The sequence below is a fragment of the Onychostoma macrolepis genome, chromosome 20, assembly GCF_012432095.1.
Source record: "Onychostoma macrolepis isolate SWU-2019 chromosome 20, ASM1243209v1, whole genome shotgun sequence".
NCBI classification, from domain to species: domain Eukaryota; kingdom Metazoa; phylum Chordata; class Actinopteri; order Cypriniformes; family Cyprinidae; genus Onychostoma; species Onychostoma macrolepis.
Window position 1 is genome coordinate 28,161,714 of NC_081174.1, and position 26,464 is coordinate 28,188,177.

Consider the following 26,464-nt stretch of genomic DNA (forward strand, 5'->3'; position numbering starts at 1 on the left):
TGATGCTGAAAATTCAGCTTTGATCACAGGAATAAATTGCATTTTAAAATATATTCCAATAGAAAATGTTTATTTTAAATTGTAATAATATTTCACAATTTTACTGTTTTTTTTACTGTATTTTGATTAAATAAATGCAGCCTTGGTGAGCATCAGAGACATTTTTAAAAACATTCAAAATCTTGAAAGGTTGGTGTGTGTATATAAAATAATTGATAATTGAAAAGTGGATATTTGCAGAAATATCAAGTTTAAAGTCTGTTAATTTAGTTTTTTTGACATTTATTTCAAATGAATTCTTTCAAAATAAAATGAGCCTGTTGATGCAAGATGCCATAAGTATACGTATATGTAATGATCAATAATCTAATATAAGTCATTAGCATTTTATGTTTTACATTACAAGTGCTGCTCTCCAGAAAATATTCAACGATTCCAGCTACAGCAATTTTGAGCAAACCTCTGCTCAGAGCCTAATTTGAGTGATGGCGTCTGAAACTAGCAGAGAAAGGCCATCAGAAGCAGACCAATAAAACATGAGTGGCGGAGCTGGATGGAGAGATGAATGAACACAGCGAAGAAAGAGAAAGAACCAGCGCTATAATGAAGGTGTTTCCCAGTACGGGTTCGGCTCATAAAGGTTCAGTGTGCTGGACCCCGCTGACCCTACAGGAAGTAGTTAAAAAAACATCCAGCACCCCTCCACACACTCGTAAACAGCCTCCTCGTTAATACTAACGAGTAATTAAGCACTAACGAGCCCCCTCAGACAGCACAGACACACGCCAGACACACACACACCCGCCCCGTAAAACATTATGAGCTTTTGTTGTGTGCAGAGAGGGTAAATCTCATGAAATCATTGATGTTCATGTAATGAGGTCTGCATTCAGGAGCACAGATGCATTCTGGGTAATGTAGTTCCGATGCGGATGGTAATACCTCTGTCTTTGCCATTCTGCAGCAGTCTCTCATCCTCTTCTCCTCCATCTTCTATTAAAGACAACAGAAGAGAATATATATTATGTTTGTATATAAAAATAGATTAAGAAATTTTAAAAGTGTTATTGTTTACTAAAACTAAAATGATTAAAACTAATATAATATTTACTGTTTAATATCTTATTTAATAACTTAATACAAATTGTTTTCTTTCATTTCGATAAGCTGAGATAATATTAATTATATTAAAAAATAATGTTGCCTTGGCAACTAACTGAAATAAGAGGTTAAAAGTACTAAAATGACAAACTAAAAAAGGCTCAAATCTAAATTATATATATATATATATATATATATATATATATATATATATAAAGCACCTAACAAATTTACTTAAATGTAAACTAAAGTTATTGAAATAAAATCTGAAAATATAAAAATTAAGCAAATTAAAATATTAATAAATATTATAATAGAAATAATAATTAAATGAACACTGGTAATGATAATACTCATATCAGTGTAGTATAACTGAGATACTATCATGGTTTTTATTATAGTAATATTTTCAAATGATTTTTTATTTTTCTGCTTTCATTTTAATTTTAGTTAAAGCTTTAGTCATTTTGTTGCATGTTATATAGCTATATGTTTTATATAAATTTTAGTGCTGTCAATCGATTAAAAAAAATGAACCACACATTTTTTCTGAAATTAATCATGATTAACCCCACCTAACATTAAAAAAAAATAAAAAAAAAAAAAACGCAATAATTTCACATTAAATCTTCAAATTAATGTACAAACAAAATAAAGACCAGTAGACTGACCAGTAAAGGCCAGTATCACTGATACCAACTAATACTGATGTTTCTATAAAACAGTTTCTTCCCCCTAATATTTAACCATTGATTATAGCCATTGAACATTACAGTATAATTAAAAGCTATCAATTGTAACATTTATTAGACTTTACAAAAATAACTTGTAACTTAAGTGAACTTAAAACAATCTTCACATAAACCCATTATAATAAATGTCATATTTACCTGTGCCCTCCAGCAGAAATATACAGAAATTGAAATGATCAAACAATAAATTCTAAATTAAATACTGATGAATCCTTAAAGCTATAAAAGTGATTTATTTCCTCTTTTTTTCTTTCTTTGATGAACAAACATCACAGCAGCTGGTTATTAGGTTGTTTTGGCTGCTATTTCTTTAAGAGCTGCCGCTGATGAACATGACGCGGTCCTGACACGCATCGCATTTTCTCTCAACTCTCTTTACCTTTTCTGACCCACTTCAGGTCTTAAAGTCTCTATTAATGAGCTGACGAGTTGAATCGAGTGTGACTCATATAATATATTACCTTCACGCACAGTTTTAAGGCAGCTTTAATTGCCTTTTTAGTAACTTCATGACTTAACTGACCATGACATTGCATGCACGTAGTTTCATTCGCGCTTTCATATGAAATGATACAGGCTACAGCACGCGCTACGAGCACAGTACTGTTTCCGTGTTTGTTTGACTCACGCCTTGCGCTGAAGTGAAGTTGAAGCGCGCGTCTGAATCGTCTCCTGTTTGATGTGGTCATAAAGACGTTCTGCAACTGAATAAATGCACTTCTTGTCAAGAGAAAAACTGACAGAAACAGTTATGAGTGGGGTGGCCAACCCTAGCTCCGCCCCTGCGTTAATTGCGTTGAATATTTTTAATGCGTTAAACCCTAACCGGAAAAATTAATCGCCTGCGTTAACGCGTTAATTTTGACACCACTAATAAATCTGTATTTCAGTTTTAAGTATTTTAATAAATCAAGTTAAACCAAATAGAAATGAGAAATGTTTGCTTGGCATTTTGTCACTTCAAGTAACAAAATATTTAATGTTTTCACATTTGGTTAACTATAATAATCCTAATTCATAAACCAATATATTTACATCTCTATAAATCAAATGCTATCATGGCACTAGAATGTCACAAAATTTGTGTGTGGTTACTTTTTAGTAGTTTAGCTAGTTTATTATTAATATAGTCCAATTGAAAAGGATTGTGTCTGTTTCAAGTAACAGGTAACCTGAAACTCTCACACCATTTCTCTGTCACAGCTGTGAGAACACAGACTACCCACAATGCATCATGATCGTACCTGAGTTGAGCTCTTTGACCAGTGAAGACATGGTGTTTGTGATGGAGTCTGCTGCCACTAGGAGATCATTTCGCAGGTTTCTGCGAGGTCCTGTAGGATCCAAACACAAAGAATGTTTTGCAGGTTTATTGAGTTAAAAAAAAGCTAAAATAAACTGTTACACCAAGTAAGATGCATGAACTGACATATTTCAGAATATTTTGTCCGTCCGCAACAAAATACAAAAATAACAACATATTTGATGTTTAATATACAGACTAACTATTTTGGACTAATGAGATGTCAAAATGGGTGGGGCTACCCAGTTCAAACCTGTCACAATCATGTGACCAACAAAAATTCTTGTTGCTCGTCAGAAAATTAAAAAAACACAGTAGTCTCTTCTGTGTTAAAGTGATAAATGAAGACGTTACCCTGAGCAAATGCTTCCTGAACGTCTCCACCCACTCCAGCTAAAGAATCCTGGGGCCCATGGGTGGGGGTGTGGCCTGCATGTGTAGGGGTGGGGCCTGATGAGAGAGAGCGAATGGGCATCTGCATAGATCGAGGGGAGGAGCCAGCAGCTTGTGCCTGAAGAGAGCGAATGAAAACTTCATATTGCACAAGATTCACCTGCTAAACCTTTCTGCTAGCACTAAAAACTACTGACTGATCTGACTGTGTGTAAAAGCCTTTATGCAAATGCATATTCACATCAAAAGTGAATTCTCTAAAGGCAAAGTCATGAAATAAGAGAGGCTGGGTAAAAAATAAAGCCAATGGCAAACAAAGGATTGCTGAAACAGAACAACTTAAGACTTAAGTCTTAAAATATGTGCTACTACTTCTAACTCATGAAAAGATGCATTAATATTTTTTGAGAACTTACAGCAGACACTGGAAGTTAAACATAGGGAGGAAAAGAAAGAGATCAATACTTAAAAAAAAAAAAAAAAAAAGGAAAAACACTTTCAGAAAACAAACGAGAGACACTGAACAATTTCTCTCACATGCACAGTAAACCACACACACAAATCAGTGTTATATTATTTATATATTATAATAGTATAATTTGACATTTTGAATCAGCTTTTATTTTATTTTTCATTTTAATTTTAGTAATTTTATGTTGTAATTTTTATTAGTTACATTCTTAGCTATTTTTATTTCCTTTGTTTTGTTTTTTTGGCAACACTTTACAATAAGGTTCATTAGTTAACAACATTAGTAAACATGAACTAAGAATGAACAATACTTCTACAGCATTTATTAATCTTAGTTAATGTTAATTTCAGCATTTACTAATGCATTATTAAAATCACAAGTTGTGTTTGTTAACATTAGTTAATGCACTGTGAACTAACATGAATAAACAACTGTATTTTCATTAACTAACATTTACAAAGATTAATAAATAGTGTAATAAATGCATTGTTCATTGTCTGTACATGATAGTTAATACATTAACTAATGACACCTTATTGTAAAGAGTTACCGTTTTTTTATACGTTTCTGTTTTTAAATATTTCTATTTAATTTTATATTTATTTCAGTTTTAGTTGTAGTAATTTTAGTACTTCAGCGTTAACATATTTATTTCAGTCAGTGGCCAAGGCAACATTTCTTTTTTTAAGTAAGTTTTTATTTAATATTTTTTTCAGATTTATTTCACTGAACAATTTTGAATAGTTTTAGTTAACAATAATAGCACTGTCAAGCATAAGATGAGTTTTATTTCACTACACTGATTTGACTGAATGTTGTTATCTTTGTCATGTTTTGTCACTTAAAATATATGTTCAATATAGTAAAATATACTCTACACATGGTAGAGTCTTTCTTTTAGATTACCTTTTTTTCATTAAAAAAAGAAAATCAATAACAAAAGTCCATTTTAGGCCAGCCTAGAATTTCCTGTAGATTTTTGCAATAGCAATTTTTCATTTATGGGTAAAATAAGATCTGTGTATTAATGTATTAATTTGAAAAGACTTTTACAATTAGTTCTACAAGATAAATTACAGTCAGTCAAGACCTCAAGTATGAATTTTGTAGCTGCTATGTTTTATAAAAGCCTAAGTTAATATACATATGTGATTGTCTGATTTGTGAGGCATGTAAACTCAAATTACGGCATTGTGATTATTTAGCAACACAGCAACTTACATTTTAAGTTGTAGAACCTTATTTTACTCATAAATCAAAAACTGCTATTCTAAAAATATTCTATGCTATTCTAAAGTCTAAATCTCTGTTTATCTACATATTTGTGTAAGTGACCTTTAAATGTGCATAGCAAAATGAGTCTTTTATGAAATCACACAGTAATTTCTCTGACATGCACAGTAAAACACACACTTACAGCTTGTCTCTGCTCCTCATCCTGCAGGAACAGGACAGAGATGGAGGAAAAGAACACAGGGAGTGAAAAACAGATGACGAGAGCAAGTATTAACGCTATCAACTCTAATCCCGAAAAGAGAAGAAGTGAAAAGTGGGAAACTAGATCAAGTGTGTGAGAAGAGGCAGCAGCTCAGATGATAAACACTAAAGAGAGTGACGCCCTCCAGTGGCTGAAATATTACAGTGCACTAGAAAGTCTGAGTAGTTAAACAGTGTTTGTTTTTGTCGTGTCTGGTCTTGCTCTGTGTCTGGTGTACCTTCAGTAGTTTCATGAGTCCTTCCAGCTGCACCATGAGCTCTCTCCTGCTCTCCTGAAGAGACGACATCCTCTGCTCCAGCTCATCCTTCCTCTGCCTAAAACACACACAAACACAGAGCTTAGACCTCTCACACATGCAATGATTTCTGAGAGAATGAGATTTATTAGACCCAAACCCTAAATCAAAACCATCATTCAGATTTAAACTACAACACGTTTTGGTAGATTTATTTTTACATTGTGAGAAGCGCTTCAATTGTCCTCTTGAGCTGGTTTCTGACATATTTGATATACATTTGACATACTGTATATTTGAGGGAATGTTTTCCCTGCAAATGTGACTCTGCAAAACTTGTGCAGCAGAATTAAACACTTTTACACAATTTTGACAAGTTAAACTGGAACTGGTCTAATGGGAGAAGTCAGAGAGAATAATGGCAATAAAAAATAAATAAATAAAAAAAAAAAGACTGTCTAGACCAAAAAAGAAAAGAAAAAAAAGTGAATAAATAAATAATTTTCATTAATCGAAAACACATTTTCTTCCAGTGATTTAAAGGGAGAAATAATTTTAGGATTTTATGACATTTTCCCAACAGTTTTTTGAAAATAATGTTAATAATGTATCTTGTAAATAATGTTTTATAGTAATAAATAAAAAAAATTATGGTAATTTTACAATAAGTTACCGTTTGTTAACATTAGTTATGAATTAACAAACTAACAATTTCAAATATATATATATATATATATATATATATATATATATATATATATTTTTTTTTTTTTTTACAACATTTATTATCCTTTGTTAATGTTAGTTAATAAAAATACAATAGTTCATGTTAATTCACAGTGCATCAACTAATTTTAACAATTTTTATTTGAAAAAAAAAAGTATCAGTACATGATCAAATTAGTTCAGTTGCTAAGGAAACAGCTCTCATTTTCATTTAGTTTAACTTGATGTAGGTTACAAAAATGACTAAAATTGAAACGAGTAAAAACTATATTGACATATATGGAAAAATGCAAATTAAAACAAGAAAATGTAATAATAAAAACTAATTCAAAATATTAATAAAACTACAGTCATATCTCAATTATACTAAAATAACTGCTAATAGCCAAAATAATCTTTAAAAAAAATATAATGAATATCTTGCAATATCTAAACCAAAAAGGCATGCAAAGACTGAATCTGGAAAACATAGTGTTAATGCTATCTGATATCTGTGTGTGCGTGCGTGTGTGTGGGTCGGTCCAGATAAACCGTATGCTGTAAAAACCAAATGTCTTCACAAGGATAGCAAAACCTGAATTTTTTTTTTTGAGGGAAAACAACTTATAAGTCATACTAAACAATGTTTTTTAACAATGCAGGAAGTTTTCTGTGAGGCTTGTGTTTAGGGGTAGGGGATAGAGTATACAGTCTGTACAGTATAAAAATTATTATGTCTATGGAAAGTCCCTGCAAAACAAAAACCCCAACATGTGTGTGGTACCTGAGCTGTCTGAGTTCTGCCAGCAGGGTCGGGTTTTGTTGGACTCTCTCTGGAGTCGGCTGACATGCCTGTTCATGCTCCACTCGCAAACGCTGGATCTCCTGCAAAATCTCCCTGAAAACACACACAGCATTACCATTTACACGCTCACTGAAACTTGACATCCAAAACCACCGGATGGAAATCCTCATGAAAGCATCTCCATATGCAGCTTTGAGCGCGAGTACCTGTTCTTGTTCTCCAGCTGCATGATCAGTTCTCTCTGCTGTTTGTTGGCGTCGTAGCTCAAATCCGAAGGTCTCTGTGATTAACAAGAGCAGCAGGAATAAAGAAATATGACTGTGTGCATTTGCTCAGCTGTCCCAAAATGTGAGCTGAACGTTTCTTTGATGATAAACTTAATGTTAAAAACATTTATTAATTCAGTAAGTCAATTTAAGTGTTTTTCAATCTTCTATGTCTGCAGTGAGCATAATTTGAAAATAGATCGTAAATGTGTGTGTAACTCACTCCTGTGTGTCCAGGATCCGTAGCCAGACGGGAGGCGTAACGAGCGATGAGTTTGTGCTCTTCATCCGTTCGGGTAGGACTGTCTAATGCACTACAAACACACACAGAAAATATTATTACATTTACAAGACCTTAAATAACCTCAGGTTACACACACACACACTCACCGTGGGCTGCTCTGGAGTTTGTTCACATATGCTGCAATCAGAGCATGTTCCTCATTCATACGCTGAGCTGCGGCTAGAGTCGGCGGTCTACACATACAAATCAAATTAAATAGCAAATTACAGATTCTAACAGTTTTTGCATGAGAGGGCTGTACTGCTTAGTCCCTTATTTGTATTAGGGATGCGTCTAGGGTCCAAGATTAAGGCTGCAATTTAATTTACAGGTTTATCAAATAAAAATGATATGTGTTAAAATAATAATTATTTAATAATAAGAGTTTGTGGTGTTGTACAAATTTGTATATACTGTATTTAAAAAACTACACATGAAAACGTAATTTAAATATGATTTTTAGATTAAACCCTCCAGCCCTACGCAAAAGTCTAACTCATTTTTAACCATTTTTTTAAGTCATTTTTCCATTCAGGATGTGATATTACAGTCAAACCACCATTAGAGAAAAATGGATTGGAAATGATGCTTTACTGTAGAATGTTAGTCATTTTAACAGGAAAAAAATGCATACAATTGCTAAAGTTAAAACCTGTTATTTGGTCAAACTTTTTTTTTAATTAAATTGCCTTATATAAAACTACTATATTTTAAAAAGACAATATATGCAATGTTTTACAAGGTATTATTTTTTTATTTTAAACTTCATTGTAGTAACAACACCTATCAGTTTTCTTTTTTTTTTAACAATAAAATATTACAGTGCTGCTGAGAAGTGAAATGTATTTTTCCTCTTGAATTATTAATTCTTGTATAAGAGCATTTTTAAAAATTGCAAGCACAATTTTTAACAGAGAAATCACAATTAGATTAGTTTTTTCATCATTCAGGCAATTAGTAGTATTAGTAGTAACTGTTTTTAATGAAAATGACCTTGGAATTGCTGATATTAAACTTATAATGTCAATAACCAATAGATGACTGATAATCATAAAAATAAACTAGATTTACTTTATTAGGAAAGAAAGGAAATTAAAAAGACACTAAAATAAATATTTTAGTTTGTATTTTACAAGTGATTACAGGCATCGCAATATTGTGTATAATAAGAAATATTTATTTTGAAATCTGTGTATATTAGAAATGATAAATATATGAGTGTCGAAACAAAAATGATATTTCTCACACATAAAACACTTTGAACTAATTCATCTGAAAAGGTCAAAGGTGAAGAGCAGGTGCTCACCTCTTAGTGGGGCTGGGGCCTGCAGACGGGGGCAGAACTGGTTCATTCATGTTTCCTATTGGACGGGGAGGACTAGAGAAAAACACAATGACATGGGTATCTATATATAATAAAACACCACCCTGCATCATATTTACTGAATGAAATCAAATACTTGCTTCTTACTAATTTCAAGGTGCCGATTCCAAAAATATTGCCTGTTTTGCTTAAACATGATCCACTTGCTCACAAAATATGGTGCATTTTGTAGCTTTTTTTTGCTTTTGACAAACATTTGTATGATGAAGTTTTGTATTAATCACCAGAAAAAACACCATAAAGACATAATTTATAAATCAGGTTACAAATATTTGTTAAATTCTCAGAAATTTGACTGCTTACGTTAAATTGTCTGATTTGTGTTATTTTAAGTGCATTAAAGATCATACATACACTTATATTTACTAAATTAAAAAAATTAAAAAAGAAAAGAAAAAAGACAAGAAACAAAGCACTATGTGATGGAAAGTTTTAATTGATATTTTTCAACTCCGCAGCAAATTAGGTAATATTTATTTCATAATAATATAAGATCATATGTATCTATAACTATATTAAACAAATTTTTCATGCATAGTTTCACATTCATTGTTAGACAGGGAATAACTATAATTTTAAAAATTAGTCATTTAATTTGTCACTGTAGTGAACAGTAAAAACAAAACTAAAAAGGTGATTATACACTCAATTACACTTTAAACTAAAAGCTTAAATTGATGTTAATAAAAGTTCATGGACACTTACAGAATTTCTCTCTCACACATACACGCATGCATTCAGAATAAATTAAACATTATACAATTCAACTGACCCAAATACACACACACACACACACACACACACACACACACACACACACACACACACACACACACACACACACACACACACACACACACACACACACACACACACACACACACACACACACACACACACACACACACACACACACACACACACACACACACACACACACACACACACACACACACACACACACACACACCGGTCAGTCATGCAAAACTAAGAGACTGAAGCAACACAGACAGAACAGAGAGAGACACAGAGCATGATTCCTGAGGAAAAAAAACAGACGGGCCGAGACAAACAGACATCAGAATGAAGACAAAATCATAACTGACCTCACGTCTGTAAGCAGATAACAAAAGCAAACTCCTTCTCTGTCTCTGACGAGTGATCGTGTCCGACCCTCATCAATGTGTCCACAGAGACAATGTGATCATGTGATTTTGGGAACCAATAGAAACATTCCCAACACTTCCAAAATGGCCACAGACAGAGGGCTGTGTGTGTGTGTGTGTGAGAGAGAGAGAGAGAGAGAGACTGTCTTACACTATATTTGACAGGTTGAGGGGTTTCTCTGGGTATTCTGGGTAGACGGGGTGGGACGGTTCTCTGCTCGGCACACAGCCCAAGGATTTACTGATGGCACGACCCAACTTCTTAGCTGGAGATTTCTGGAACAAACACACACAAACATAAGTAACCAAACATGAAAACGTTTCAGATTAAATAACAGATTCCAACTGTATAAAGAAATGCACATTTAGTACAAAAATTTCAATGGTTTTCCAGTCGGTGGGAAGCCTGCACAATAAAAAGCATCATGAAAACATTAAAACAACCATAAAAGTTTGAGGTTAGTAAGATTTTTTAAAAGAAATTATTTATTTTATTCAGTAAGGATGCATTTAGTCTCGCGTAGCCAGACCTTCAGACTGACGGCTGAAGGTCTGGAATCTATGGCAGCTTTTATTGGCCAAGGCCCACCCATGAGCCTGTTTGAGTGACATGTCAAACAACCAATCACAGTTCGTTTCGTTCAGCATCACGTTTCTGGGCGTGGAAATGTCACCACAAATGACAGACTCTCGGAGTAAAACTCTCGAACATATTTTAAAGATTCTATGGCGCGAACTTTAAATATTTCACACAATTTTGAAAATCCAGCGTTTATCATTTGATCCTGATAAGCATTTGTCGTCACGGTTGTAAATGTGACATGATGTGAGAGGGTTTGGTGTCACGGCATCTTTGTTTCCAGGCGGAACGCGACACACACGTCCCCCGGAAATCCTGTATAATTCAACCAATCCCACGACGACTTCGAAACTCCTGAAGTGTTTCCACTTTTGTGAGCCATATATGCATCAGACGTTTAGCCAACGGTCCGTGGGCGTGACGTCTGAGGCTGAGACTAGGATACATTAAGCTGATCAAGTGACAGTAAATACATTTATAATGTTACAAACAATTTCTACGTCAAATAAATGATATTCTTTGAACTTTATATTCAAACAAACCTTAAAAAAAAAAAAAAAAAAAAAAGTATTGCAGTTTTTATAAAAATATGAAGCAGCACAAATATTTGCAACATTGATAATAATAAAAATGTGTTTTAGAACAGTAAATCAGCATATTAGAATGATTTCTGAAGGATCATGTGACACTGAAGACGGGAGTAATGATGCTGAAAAATCAGCTTTGATCACAGCAATAAATTACATTTTACAATATATTGAAATTTTAAGTCATAATAATATTTCACAATATTACTTTATGTATTTTTAATCAAATAAATGCATCCTCGGTGAGCATTAGAGAGACTTTTTAAAAATCCTACCGACCCAAAACCTTTGAATGGTAGAGTAGAAATGTAAATTTGCTAAAGAAAGCTTTTACATTTACATTTAGTCATTTAGCAGACGCTTTTATCCAAAGCGACTTACAAATGAGGACAATAGAAGCAATCAAAATCAACAAAAGAACAACAACATGCATTTTATCATTTTATTAATTCCCACGACTAAAATCACTTTATATTTCCATGTTCCTAGATGGTGGAAAGTGACATGAAAAACTAATTTATAACTGTTTGTAGTGCAAACATTATATGTGGACTACAGAAAAAACACACATATATGTGACCCTGGACCACAAAACCAGTCTTAAGTGTCAATTTTTCGAAGCTTTCCATTGATGCATGGTTTGTTAGGATCGGACAATATTTGGCTGAGATACAACTATTTGAAAATCTGGAATCTGAGGGAGCAAAAAAAATCTAAATATTGAGAAAATCGCCTTTAAAGTTGTCCAAATGAAGTTCTTAGCAATGCATGTTACTAATCAAAAATGAAGTTTTGATATATTTACGGTAATAAATTTACTAAATATCTTCATGGAACATGATCTTTACTTAATATCCTAATGATTTTTGGCATAAAATAAAAATGGATAATTTTGACCCATACAATGTATTTTTGGCTATTGCTACAAATATACCCCAGCGACTTAAGACTGGTTTTGTGGTAAAAATTTAAAATAAATAAATAAAAAAGTATGAGATGAGCACTGTAGCTGATCCTCACCCAGGACGAATGCTCCTTCATCTCGTGCTGGTTGTTGTGGTTTCCGCTCACATGACCTCGCCAGAAACAGTTCTGACACAGCTGATAGTTAAAACACTGCTGACAGCGGTAACGGAATCCCATCATGCCCTCCGACCGACAGAACGAACACGCCACCGGATGATAGACTTGACAAACAGAGAGAGATTCAGTGTGCTGGAATATACAAATATTAAACTAGAAAATTAATGTTCATGATACTGGAGACTTGTAAAAATTCTAGCTTTGTCACGGAAGCATAAATAAGTGAGAGTAATATGAATAATTAAGCGTATATTATTCAGTGTGCTACCATTCTCCACGTTTGCCAGCCGATGCAGCAGAGGAAGCCAAATGAGACACTGAGGAGGAGAATCTGACATCAGAGTATCCAGAAACATGTTCAGCATCACCTTCTTCTGTTAAACACACACACACACAAAATACATCCATGACAGAACTTTTGCACATTTACACATAGGACGTTGATATGTGGTTGCTAAAGTATTCTGAGCATTTAGGGCTTGTGTTATTTATTCATCTAATTTTCATACATTTTAAAAAATGTGTTTTTCAGTTCAACTATACCTGTTCAAGTTCAAGTTCAATTAAACCCACTGTTAAAAAGCCAATAAAAACAGCAAGATCTGGCTTTCCAAAGTCAATGAACAACTGTGTTAAACAATTGTATGGTCTCTCAAAATAACTGATTATGATTTTACCATAATTGGGAACCCTGCACCAGGTTAAAATAAAATAAGTTTGATCATTTCAACAGGCTGCATGATTTGAAGTATTATTACTTCTGTAGCACAAATGATCAGTCACACAGTCTAAAACTCAGTGTTCAGATCACTAACCCAATCTATGAGCAATAATAGTCAGGTTTATGCAAACACATAATGAAACGTGTGTGGAACTGTTACTTGTTGAGGAAAGCAGGATCTGGCGAAGTGATCCATGTAGCCAAACGACGGCCCCTCAAATACGCCAGTGGGCAGCTTCAGCGCCTCCCGCAGAAAGTGGTCAAACTTGGACATCACCATTGCACCATGAGTATCAGATATCTGAGAGAAAATATCTAACGCACACAAACACACTCGTTACATCGGCCACAGAACATGTTCATGAGCAATGATATAACTGAACTGAACTGAATAAAGAGATTCCCTGCATCTGAACACAAATACTTCCTTACTTTATAATAGGTTAAAAAAAAAAAAAAAGTATGCCAAAAGAGTAGTGTCTAAATGGACACTATGGATTTATGATTGGCACTGAAGCGACGCAACTGACGCAGATGTGTGAGACAGTAACAACATGGCGGATATAGTACGTACGTCTGAATTTCATTCATACTCCCCATATTCATACTATATAGAACAGACTTTTTCAATGGTTGCAAAGCAAGTTCAAATTCAAATGTAGAACCTATTTAGACAGCATGTGATTTTGGATGCACTGATTGTGTTTAGAGCTGCTCTACAGTAGAATTTGAATTTGTCTTATATATGAAGAAGTTTGTATTATTGATTCTTGCAAAAACGTTTCAGCCCCGTGATGCGAAATCAACACAATTAAAACACAGCATAGCCAATCCTCACATCAGACATAATATGATGTAACCAAACATCAACACATTTGGAGATCGTCCCATTCCTAATACACCTAGAAAACAAGCGCCAAATACATAAAGGTGACTTGATTTGTCCACTAGTGGAATCGATGCATGAACTTACAGCGAAGTTTATCAACCAGTTTCCCTCCACACAGCACCGAGAGCATCACTTTCACAGAAAACACCATCAGCCTTCCCTGAGCATCACTGCAAAACACACACAGTTACACCGTCAAATGAACTGATGCTGATTTGCTGCTCGAGAAACATGTCTTATTGTTATTAATGTTAAAAACAGTTGTGCTGCTTCATATTTCTGTGAAAATTGCATTTTTTTTTTTTTTTTTGAACAATGAATAGAAAGTTAAAAAAAACAGCATTTATTTGAAATATAAATCTTTTGTAACATTATAAATGTTTTTACTGACACTTTGGATCAATTTAATGCATGCTTGCTAATTAAAAATATTAAAATCCCCCATAGTCAAAAACTGTGTCCCTTAAAACTCATCTTTGATCATCAAAATGACATTTAAATGTTTTTTCTTGTGCAAATAATTTTCTCATGCCTTAAAATAGCTTGAAAGTAACTCTACACCCTTGCCTCATTTACTATACGCGGATCTATGAATATGCAAATTAGCCCCGCCTCCACTCAGTCACAGCAGCCAGCGCCTCCTGATCCACGGATAATGACTGATAAAATTATGTTTTTACTAGCGGACAACTACAGTGGATAAAATGCCTTGAAGACTCAAAAGCAGCCAAGTTTGTGATTCTCAATTCGCGCCCGTGAGCAATGCAATTGAAGAGCGGACGCCAATGCGGGAGAGGTGAGTCTGATTCCGGGCTACTTTTACACTGTTGCCGCAGGTTATTCTTCAAGTTAGCGGTTCTAAACACAAATAAGCACTAACAGCACATGCCATTGTGAAAATAGTGAAAAATATCAACAGGAAGCGAAACATCTACAGAAAAATATACTGGATTAACCTGGCTGCCTTCTCACTAGAGCCCCTGCTTTACAGCACAGTTAATGATATGCTAATGACAGGATCCTTTGACGTGATTTTTGTGACGTAGCAAAAAAAGGGCTGTTTCAAACCGTGTTTCTGGGACTGCCTTTGGGAAACTACAGTTTTAAGAAGAAAATACTCAGCAATGGTGTTGATTGATGGATTGGCACATGGTTTGTCTAAAAGCAAATTAAAAACACCACATAGACAAATAAACAATATAAAAAACTTGATTTTCACTACAGGGGGACTTTAATTTCTTTGAACAAATCTGAAATTATCCCAAACTTTCCCAAACGCAGCACAAGACCAGAACACACACACACACACACACACACACACGCTCACCTGTCGTGTGCTGCTACCATGAAGTTGAGCAGCAGGCTGGTGTTGTGCTGGACGTTGATCTGGTGTGTGGTGGGCAGCCGTTTGTTTAGCTGCTGGTAGATGCAGGTGATGATGGTCTCCAGCCGAGCCATGCTTATCTCAGTACAGACGTCCAGCGTGTTCAGACCATTGTCACGAAACGCCTCGATCATGTTCCACACGTCCACCAGATGCACTGAGAGAGAAAACACATGAAATATAGGGAATTATGTCAGAGAAAAACTTACTATGTCAGTCCAAATTACTCTAAACATAACACGTAACATGAAAAACTCACTTTTAAACTTGAAATTGTGACACAATGAGTGCGTTTACATGCACCCTCTTAATGCGATTATAATGAGATTTTGACGATGTTGCGATTAAACTTTACCTCATGTAAACGCAATACTTTGATTTAAATAATGCGATTAAGCTCAAAATCGCAGCAAGCATAATCACATTAACATAGGTGGCGTACGCCAATTTTTTATCTAATTTTAATATTACGGAGATTAGAAACGAAGGAGGAGAAGAAAGCATCGCATTTCTGGGGAAAACACAACTCTGTCTGTCCCTCATCCAGAAACGGCGAGTAGAACCCATTTCTATGGCCGAAAAAGCGTGGAATACAACCATACAAAATGATTTTGCATTTGACGTAAATAAATTAAAACAGCGGAAATAATCGCATTATTCGTGCGCATGTAAACGTAGTCTATGTCATTTTTTTACCCTCTATTAATGTACATTACCTTTTAAAAAGTTTGGGGTCAGTAATTTTTTTTAAAAGAAGTCTCTCATGCTCAACAAGGCTACATTTATTTGATCAAAAATACAGTAAAAACAGTGAAATATTATTACAATGTAAAATAGCTCATTTCTATTGTAATATATTTTAAAGTGTAATTTATTCCTGTGACCAAAGCTGAATTTTCAGCATCATTACTCCAGTCTTCAGTATCACATGATCCTTCAGAAATCATTCTAATATGCTAATTGTTTGCTCAAGAAACTTTTCTGATTATTAGCAATGTTGAAAACAGTTGTGCTGACTAAAATTGTTTTGGAAACCATGATTTTCCTTGCTTATTTGATGAACAGGATTTGTTTGAAATAGAAATCTTTTGTAAAATTATAAATGTCTTTACTGTCACTTTTCATCAATTAAATGCATCATTGATAAATAAAAGTATTAATTTCTAAGGGAAAAAAAAAAATCTTACTGACCCCAAGCTTTTAAACAACAGTGTATTTCTGGCCTATGTTTACACTTATTATACTAAGTAGAGTTCATTCATGCTGAGCTTTGTTTTGAATTTGCAAACAATCTGCAAAATGCATCTTTTTCAAGATTAGTTTGTTTCAGTTGATTTAAAGTGCTACTCACGGTTGCATTTCTTCTGAATGAATCTGAGCTTGCAGGCGGTGCGGTACGTGGACAGCCGGATGGTGTCATAATTCTGCGTCTCTGAACAATCAAAGTTGCACATTTATACTCAGATGCATCAGTTTATGAACGTGCATTGTGGTTCAAAGGTCATGTGGTGGGCAGCACTCACTCATGTCTGTGAAGATCTGCTTCCTGTCGGCCATGACATTCCCCTTCCGTCTCTCCTCTATCATCCTAGAGACACAGAGAGAGAAATGAAACACAGACGGATGATTATTCAATTAGATGCACTTCTGAGCTTTTGAAATCTCAAAATAAATATCTTTAAAAGAATGAAGCATCTTCAGACTGTTTCACACACATAAAACTGTCACATTAAAGGCCTTGACCAATATTCAGTTGGATTTTTGCATAATGTTCTTTTTTTCCTGTATTGCAATAAAAAAAAAACACCAGGCATGATGGTAACAAAATGTGATGGTAATGGCATTTTTTTCTTGTGTTGTTACTAAAATAAATAAATAAATGAATTTTTTTTGCAATAAATTTTTGCATAATGTGAAACAATGTGTTTTTTTAAAACCATGCATGACGGTAAAAGAAATGTGATGGATGGTAATGGATTTGTTCTTGTATTGTAACTAAATTAAATAAAACATGAGTTATTTCTGAATTCTCAAATAAAATTGGTTTAGTAAATGGCACCTAATAATATTTTCAGATCAAGATGGAAAAAAATATTAATTACACATTCCGATCTTAAACAAATTTTAAGAAATGCACTGAATTTTTTCAATAATGTCTGTAGTTATAGTAATGATTCTATGATATTATACACTGTAAAATGTGATAAGTTGACTTAACTTAAAATTGAGGAAACCCGTTGCCTTAAAATTATTAAGTAAATGATAATTTAAAAAAAACAAATTAAGTGAATTGTCAAGTTTAAGGCAACGGGTTTCCTCAATTTTAAGTTAAGTCAACTCATCACTTTTTACAGTGTATTTTCAACTATATTAAAATAGTATTTTCATAGTAACTATATTTTCAACTGTATTTCAGCTAGGGGTGCTCCGATCAGGATTTTTGAGGCCGATCACAGAAAGCAGTATCTGCCGATACGATCACTGATACCGATCTTTTTAAAGCCTTTTTTTCCATGTAGAATTATTTATGATGATCCAATCAAGATTTTTAGACATTTATTCAGAGCCTGAATTTCATTTTTGAAAATGAATTTTCTTTTGCATTTAAATCTTTATTACAAGCAGTCCTGCTGTTCATAAAGAATTTTGTTTTCCTACCTTCACGAGTGCCAGCTATTATTGCCTTGTTTATCTAAAAGTGCTCTTTTCCTTTAAACCTAGCCAAAAACCCATAGCCTATATGTTGACTGTGAAACACAGTAGACTTTAATTATATGCATTTATGGTGTAATTACTACATTTTCGTGTCAATCCATGTTCATATTTACCGCAAACAATGCGCTGTTACTTTAATTCAGCGCTTGGAGCGCAGCAAAAATAGACTCGATGTGGAAACAGTCGCTGCACTGCTGCAGACGCACCGCTCCTGGATCACACTGATGGACCACAACCCTGTGCGGTGTGAATGCTTTAATCTGTTAACAGGGCATCGGTAGCCGATCAATTGGAGCACCCCTAATTTCAACCCTCTTAACAATTAGGAAAAACTTAAAGAGTTATATAGTAACCTAGCAAGTAGCAACTCCCTAGCAACCAGATGTGCCAAAAACCTGTTAACAGTGACTTTTTGGTGACATTCATTGACAGCTGACACACAACTGAATTTCCCAAACAGTTACATCTTAATAAAGAACAGAACCGAACCTCTCTCTACTTACTGCAAAGCACTGAAGCATGTGTACACACATTCCTGCAGGGATTTGAGGGTCTCCGGTGAGACTTACCCATAATCCCCTGGGACACAGAGGTACAAACACTCACAACAGCTACATTTAACACAACTCCACTAAAACTGACATCCAAACACTCGGGAAGAACTCATTCTGTTATTCGTTCACTGTCTTCAACTCAATCACATCGTCGTTTTGTCCTCATTGCCTTAAAATCTTTTTATTTGAACTTATGAGATTCTGCACAAACGCACAACTGAGTGAGAATAATTTCTCAAACGCGCAGCACCTCACTGCTAAAACATTCCAGTGTCCTGAACTCACATTAACACTCATCACACAGACACGCTAAAAGTCACCAACTCACACAAACACCGACTGCAGCTGAGGACTGAAACTTCCTTAAACGGTTTTAATCACAATGATCTTTAATGAAGAAATGAGGTATGAAAGGTTCAAAAGATTGGGGTCAGTAAGATTTGAGATGTCCTTATTTTTACTCACTAAGGATGCATTAAATTGATCAAAAGTGACAATCAAGACATTTATAATGTTACAAGAGATTTGTTTCACATAAATGCTTTTCTTTTGATTTATATGCATCAAATAAATAAATTAAAATCATCACTTCCTCATAATTATTAAGTAGCACCACTGTTTTCAACATTGATAATCAGAAATGTTTCTTGAGCAGCAAATCAGCATATTAGAATGATTTCTGTGTGACACTGAAGACTGGAGTAATGATGCTGAAAATTCAGCTTTGATCACAGGAATAAATTACATTTTAAAATATATTACAATAGAGCATGGTTATTTTAAATTGTAAAAAAAAAATTAAAATCAAATCACAATATTACACAATAGTTTTTACTGTATTTTGAGCAAATAAATGCAGCCTTGGTGAGCACGAGACTTCTTTCATAAACATTAAAAATCTTACTGACCCCAACATTTTTGAACTGTAAATGTACATTAAAAATGACACTGGGTCACCATTTCAAGTTTCAAGCACAGGAAGAAATTAAGTTTTAAAAATATAAAAAAAAAAAAACAGCTATTTTAGATCGCAAATATATTTAACAATTTTACTGTATTTTCTGATCAAATAAATCCAGCCTTTGTGAGCAGATAAGACTGCATTCAAAAACATTAAAAAATCTTACAGACTCCACACTTTTGAACAATAGTGCACACATTAAATGCTGAAATGCAACTGAAATATGAAATGCAGGAGTACAAGTTAATTAAGAGGAAACACCTGTCATTGGTTACCTGATCTCAGCTGTAAGTCAGTCAGGTGAGAGCATCAAGAGGCCTGAAAACAGGAAGAAAGTGAGATGATCAGACGTTTGTTCACTTCAGTTCAGTCACAAACACACACATTAATCACAGATTAATCACACATTCATCACCGCCACAGTCCAGTACATCTCTAAATTCCCACACTGCTCATTCATCCTGCTGAGTCTGTTATCATTCACACGTCAGTCTGTCAGTCACATCTGCTCCTGTCACCGAGGCACAAGATTTCTTCAGTTACAAGCATCACTCCATTCAAGACTCATTTAGTTTCTCTTTCAGTAAATATTAAAGTGTATTATCAAAGGATTCCATATTCCAGTGCCTTTAATTCACAGTAATGGTCCATTTCATTAGCAGATCATGTACAAATCTACAAATTAAATACAAATTCTAATCTTAGCCAAACTATAACCAAATATAAACGTTTTGGAAGAAAAAACAAAAACAAAACATACTATATAGATTTTTTTCTAAAATGTTTGTTGTCCAAGTAATTATTCTTTGCCACAAAAAAAAAGACAAATAAAAATGAGAAAAAAAAATTGCACATAAATATAAAATTAAATGAAAATAACAAAAAATATATGTATTTTTAAATATTGCCATGACTTTTCCATTACATTAATTTATTATTTGTTTTATATATTTTAATTATTTCAAATATTACAAAGGGCAAGTTTAATAATCTGGGTGGGGAAGAAGGTCAAAACTGAGAAATCCTGGCAACTGAAATGCTTTCAATGACCAATGATACAATATTTAGGCTTAGATTTAAGATTACATATGCAATTTACATCCATTTGAATTTTCATTTCTGAGTGAACAATCCCTTTAATAACCACAAATATACATTTTAATACCATTTCCTATTCATATCAGAAAATCATAATGAAAATACATTTAAAATAAATATATATAGTATAATTTACAATAATTAATTTTTATATATATATATATATATATATATATATATATATATATATATATATATATATATATATATATATATATATATATATATATATATATATATACATACACACACACACACACACATACACACAATTAACATGCAGGCTCTTTTATCTTTTATCTCTAAAGTAACTTTGTGATCTATTTTAATAGTTGATGCGTTCAGTGGGAATCAAACTGGTGTTGCCATGCATAAGATACAGGAATGAGCTGATTCTGTTTCTATTTAAAAAGACAAATGACTAAACTGACAATCGAGCCATGAATCCACAAACAGCACACAGTTCTCAAGAGAAATGGGCTGAGGTGAAGAAACCCACCATAATGACAGCTGATGCATCAACACACTGCATTTCTCCAATGCATTTATAATTCTTTATCATGATCAACAAAACACAACGGCAGCTTCATTTTTGCTGCTGGAGTTCACAATTAACTCAAACACACAGTCTCTGCACAACCACAAACACCCTCAAAGTGGAAGTAGAGGAGGAGTCACACAGACAGGCGGCAGTGAGTTTACTATTCCTGTCAGCCGCCCAAACACATGACCTTTCACTCACACACCATAAGTGGAAAACAATTATGTAAAGGCACCATATGAGGCGTGTGTGTGTGTGTGTGTGTGTGTGTGCGGTCAGGCGGATTTTAGCCTGTGCTGATGCAGTTCATTCTCGAACCTCCATTCAGTTCAGAACCAAACCCAGAGGAGAGCCGCTCATTTACTTCAGACATCACGGCCCCTCCGAGACCAAACCAGAACAGAATGCTGCTGCTATACTCTCACACTGACTAATGCTGTCAGATATTAATATTACAGCCAGTTATTAATAACACTGCCAGATATTATTGGTTCACTGCTGTGAGCAGTTATGAAAATGGCTAGAGTCCAAAGCTCAACAAAAATGTTTTTTACTTGACATGCCAACATTTTAAATAGAGCCAACACACACACACAAAATGATATTATAGCAACAGATTCCCTTATTTGTATCAGAAAAATATGCTGAAAATCTTTAAAACAAATAATAATATAATATTTAAATTATTATATTCTACATAATATTTTATATACACCTTTAATCTATTCTAAATAATACAATTATGTTTGCAATATTTAAAATGTCATTTAATAGAATAAATAAAATAAATGATATAATAAAATTAAAATACATATTACTGCTTAAACACACAAAGATTATAATATACATATATTTTGTAATTGATATAAATGTTTGAACTATATAAATATATATTTTAACAATTAAAAATTCTGTAAACAATTAGAAATTATATACGTGTGTACATACATGTATGTCTGTATGTATGTATATATATTAGTGGTGTCAAAATTAGCGCGTTAACGCAGGCGATTAATTTTTTCAGTTTAACGCGTTAAAAATATTTAACGCAATTAACGCAGGGACGGAGCTAGGGTTGGCCACCCCACTCATAACTGCTGTTTCTGTCACTTTTTCTCTTGACAAGAAGTGCATTTATTCAGTCGCAGAACGTCTTTACGAACACATAAAACGAGAGACATTTCAGACACGCGCTCCACTTCACTGTAGCGGCAGGCGCGAGTCAAACGAGCGCGGAAACGGTACTGTGCTCGCAGCGCGTGCTCAATTGCACGAACAAAGGTGCCGGTGCGTGCTGTAGCCTGTATCATTTCATATCAAAGCGCGAAATAAACTCTGTGCATGCAATGTCGTGGTCAGTTAAGTCATGATGTTACCAAAAAGGCGATTAAAGCTGCCTTAAAACTGTGCGTGCATGTAATAGATTTTATATGAGTAACATTTAAGAACATGTCTATGAAATGTTTTCCAAAACTGTCCTGGAGCAGCCCAGCCCAGCCCAGCGTGTGTGTGTGTGTTTTAAAATTTACATAAAAAAAGAAATGTATGTAAAATGTAATGTAAAAATTAGTAATAGTTTAAGTAATAATAGTATAATTTTATACACATACACAAAAACATTTGTTTTATAGGCTAATTAAATTATATAAATGATAAAATTAGAATACATTATATCGTTTACAACTGCAATAATAACAGGATAATTTATAGGCCATTGCAACTCTGCAAGAGTGCAAATGTTGCAAAACATTACTGATTTGTTTATAATGATCAAACCATCTTAACTGATGCTTGCAAGACTTTCACAAGAAGTTTTGCAATTTCAACAAAACCTCATCTAGCAGCTAGATAACACTGATGACAAATTGACTTCAGATGACTATAGTAATGTTGAAGCATCACAGCACACTAAACGTTTTAAGCAATAAAAACATTTACACAATAAATAAAACATTGTATTGCAAGAACTCAAGCACCCGCCTGACATTATGTGTCAACCAGTCTGAAACAGGTTTCCACCTGCCAGAGTAACTGTGTGTGGCATCATGATTAAAATGATTAATTCAGTTAGTCTGAAACTCTCTACAGTAGCAGCACTGTATGACTGCATGTTATGGAAACATTTACCACAGTAACATTTGCTATGACGACCACAACTGACAGCGCCATCTGCCTGTTTACACACCATGTGTGCTTAAATACTGCGTGTATATATAGCATCCAACCATCTTAATTAATCATCTGAAGATATTGCTTTTGAGTTGGAGGAGTTTGTGTTCTTTTCTTCCTCTGCCAGCTCATATCAGTTTCTCTGTGATGTGACGTGGAGCGAATGATTGAATATCTTCTCTAGGGAGATCAACAAAAGCCTTCGAACAGTTCCCGCGGCCAGCGGCCCTCATCTGCCTTTCAGACGCTCCTCTGTTCTCCGTCAGCGTCTTTCTCTCATGCGGCTCACTGTCTTTGTGCACAAAAATAAGATCAAACTCAGACGTCACATCCATTGAGAGAGACGTGACGGAGCACAGGAGAGATTGTGCATGTGTGTTTGTGTTTCACAGGACTGGCATCAGCTCTATTTGCATTTCGTACAGAGACAAATAAAGCCGAAAGCCCTGGAAGTTAAACACTGAAATGCAGGGTAACTAATGAAAGCTGTCAAGAACACATCCGGCTCTATTTCGCCACAAACTCAAAAGATAAGAAGTAGTAGTTGATTTTTTTTTGGTTACTACTGGTGCTATCCATTATCATTTTAATTTAATAAACATTATTTTTGCAGCAATTTCACTCCAAAAAATATCAAAACAACAAAAATAAAACGTCACATATACACACAAAATATATATATAAAAATAGTGCTGTCAAGCGATTAATCGCATCAAAATAAAGGTTTTGTTTACATAATGTGTGTAGTGTGTATATTTATGTATATATAAATACACATACATGCAGTATATATTTTGAAAATATTTGCATTTTTTTTTTACATTTATATTATATATAAATATATTTAATGTACAAACATTTTTCTGAAATATATACATATATGTTTGTGTTTTATATATATATATATATATATATATATATATATATATATATATATATATATATATATATATATATATATATATATATATATATATATATATAATAAATACACAGTACACACACACATTATGTAAACAAAACTTTTATTTTGGATGCGATTAATCACGATTAATCGTTTGACGGCACTAATAAAAATAAATACAATTTACACACACACACACACACACACATATCTATCTTCCTTCGGCTTGCTCCCTTTATCAGAGGTCGCCACAGCGGTGTGATCCGCACAACCGATTTGGCACGTTTTACGCCGGATGCCCTTCCTGCCACAACCCAGCCCTGAGAGTTCACTAACTCGTGCAACCCCAGTGCTGGGACACACTCACTCACTCATTCTCTCACACACACACACACACACACACACTCATATACACATATACATACATGCATACAGTGCTGTGAAAAGGTTTTTGTCCCTTTCCTGGTTTTTTTTTTGCATATTTGTCACACTTAAAAGATTCAGATCATTAAACAAATGTTAATATTACACAAAGGTAACCCGAGTAAACAAAATGCAGTTTTGAAATAATGATTTAATTTATTAAGGGAAAAGAGCTGTCCAAACCTGCTTGGCCCTACATGAAAAAGTAATTGCCCCCTAAATCTAAAAACTGCTTGTGCCACCCTTTGCAGCAGCAACAACTGCAATCAAGCGTTTGCGATAACTTGCAATGCGTCTTTCACATCGCTGTGGAGGAATTTTGGCCCACTCTTTGCAGAATTGTTTTAATTCAGCCACATTGGAGGGTTTTCAAGCATGAATGGACTGTTTAAGGTCATGCCACAGCATCTCAATTGGATTAAGTCCAGACTTAGACTGGGCCACTCCAAAACCTTAATTTTGTTTTTCTTGAGCCATTGAAAGGTGGACTTGCTGCTGTGTTTCGGATCATTGTCCTGCTGCATAACCCAAGTGCGCTTGAGCTTGAGGTCACAAACTGATGGCCGGACATTCTCCTTCAGGATTTTCTGATAGAGTGCAGAATTCATGGTTCTATCAATTATGGCAAGTCATCCAGGTCCTGAAGATGCAAAGCAGCCTCAGACCATCACACTACCACCACGTTTGACTGTTGGTATGATGTTCTTTTTATGAAATGCTGTGTTGGTTTTACGCCAGATGTAACGGGACACACACCTTCCAAAAAGTTATAAAAAAAGAATATATGCCCAAATGTCTTGGGGATAATAAAGATATTTTTGGGCAAATGTGAGATGAGCCTTTGTGTTCTTTTTGGTCAGCAATGGCTTTTGCCTTGGAACTCTCCCATGGATGCCGTTTTTGCCCTGTCTCTTTCTTATTGTTGAATCATGAACACTGACCTTAATTGAGGCAAGTGAGGCCTGCAGTTCTTTAGATGTTGTTCTGGGCTCTTTTATGACCTCCTGGATGAGTTGTCGTTGTGCTCTTGGAGTAATTTTGGTAGGCCAGCCACTCCTGCGAAGGTTCACCAATGTTACAAGTTTTCACCATTTGTGGATAATGGTTCTGACCGTGGTTCGCCGAAGTCCCAAAGCCTTAGAAATGGCTTTATAACCCTTCCCAGACTGATACATGTCAACTATTTTGACAGGTTCTATATAAGTTATTTCTTGATTCAACAGGTCTGGCAGTAATCAGGCCTGGGTTTGGCTAGTGAAATTTAAAGGGATACTCCTAGCCTGGTAATACCAAACTCTGCTACTTCACTTTGCTTCGTAGACAGAGTCTGGAAGGGCATAATTGACAAGCGTTTACTTTCTTGTCTGAAGTTTAAAATCATTGGTGTACCCATAAGCCAATCACATAACGGTTGGTTATGACGTATGTTATTCACCGGCTCAGCCGCCTCGAACTTCCGCTGTAAACACCGGTATGCGGCGAAAACAAAACC

The 26,464-nt window shown here is 34.4% G+C and overlaps 1 protein-coding gene across 4 annotated transcripts in view; it reads right to left on the reverse strand.

Annotated features, from left to right (window-relative positions):
• The window catches only part of dtnba (dystrobrevin, beta a), a 39,810-nt gene that overhangs the window by 1,755 nt on the left and 11,591 nt on the right, over positions 1 to 26,464 (reverse strand). For 3 of the 4 annotated variants that reach the window (XM_058755783.1, XM_058755781.1, XM_058755782.1), the window contains 19 exons: positions 20,113 to 20,155; positions 17,131 to 17,195; positions 16,959 to 17,039; positions 15,551 to 15,764; positions 14,308 to 14,393; positions 13,495 to 13,649; positions 12,882 to 12,987; positions 12,551 to 12,717; positions 10,515 to 10,639; positions 9,120 to 9,191; positions 7,921 to 8,007; positions 7,754 to 7,844; positions 7,471 to 7,544; positions 7,244 to 7,357; positions 5,737 to 5,833; positions 5,439 to 5,459; positions 3,511 to 3,667; positions 3,098 to 3,187; positions 943 to 993 (listed from right to left, as the gene is read on the reverse strand). In XM_058755783.1, the coding sequence (XP_058611766.1) occupies positions 943 to 993; positions 3,098 to 3,187; positions 3,511 to 3,667; positions 5,439 to 5,459; positions 5,737 to 5,833; positions 7,244 to 7,357; positions 7,471 to 7,544; positions 7,754 to 7,844; positions 7,921 to 8,007; positions 9,120 to 9,191; positions 10,515 to 10,639; positions 12,551 to 12,717; positions 12,882 to 12,987; positions 13,495 to 13,649; positions 14,308 to 14,393; positions 15,551 to 15,764; positions 16,959 to 17,039; positions 17,131 to 17,194 (1,852 nt within the window). In that variant the 5' untranslated portion in view covers position 17,195; positions 20,113 to 20,155. The remainder of the gene's footprint in view (positions 1 to 942; positions 994 to 3,097; positions 3,188 to 3,510; positions 3,668 to 5,438; positions 5,460 to 5,736; positions 5,834 to 7,243; positions 7,358 to 7,470; positions 7,545 to 7,753; positions 7,845 to 7,920; positions 8,008 to 9,119; positions 9,192 to 10,514; positions 10,640 to 12,550; positions 12,718 to 12,881; positions 12,988 to 13,494; positions 13,650 to 14,307; positions 14,394 to 15,550; positions 15,765 to 16,958; positions 17,040 to 17,130; positions 17,196 to 20,112; positions 20,156 to 26,464) is intronic. The other variant, XM_058755784.1, reaches the window with a different exon arrangement.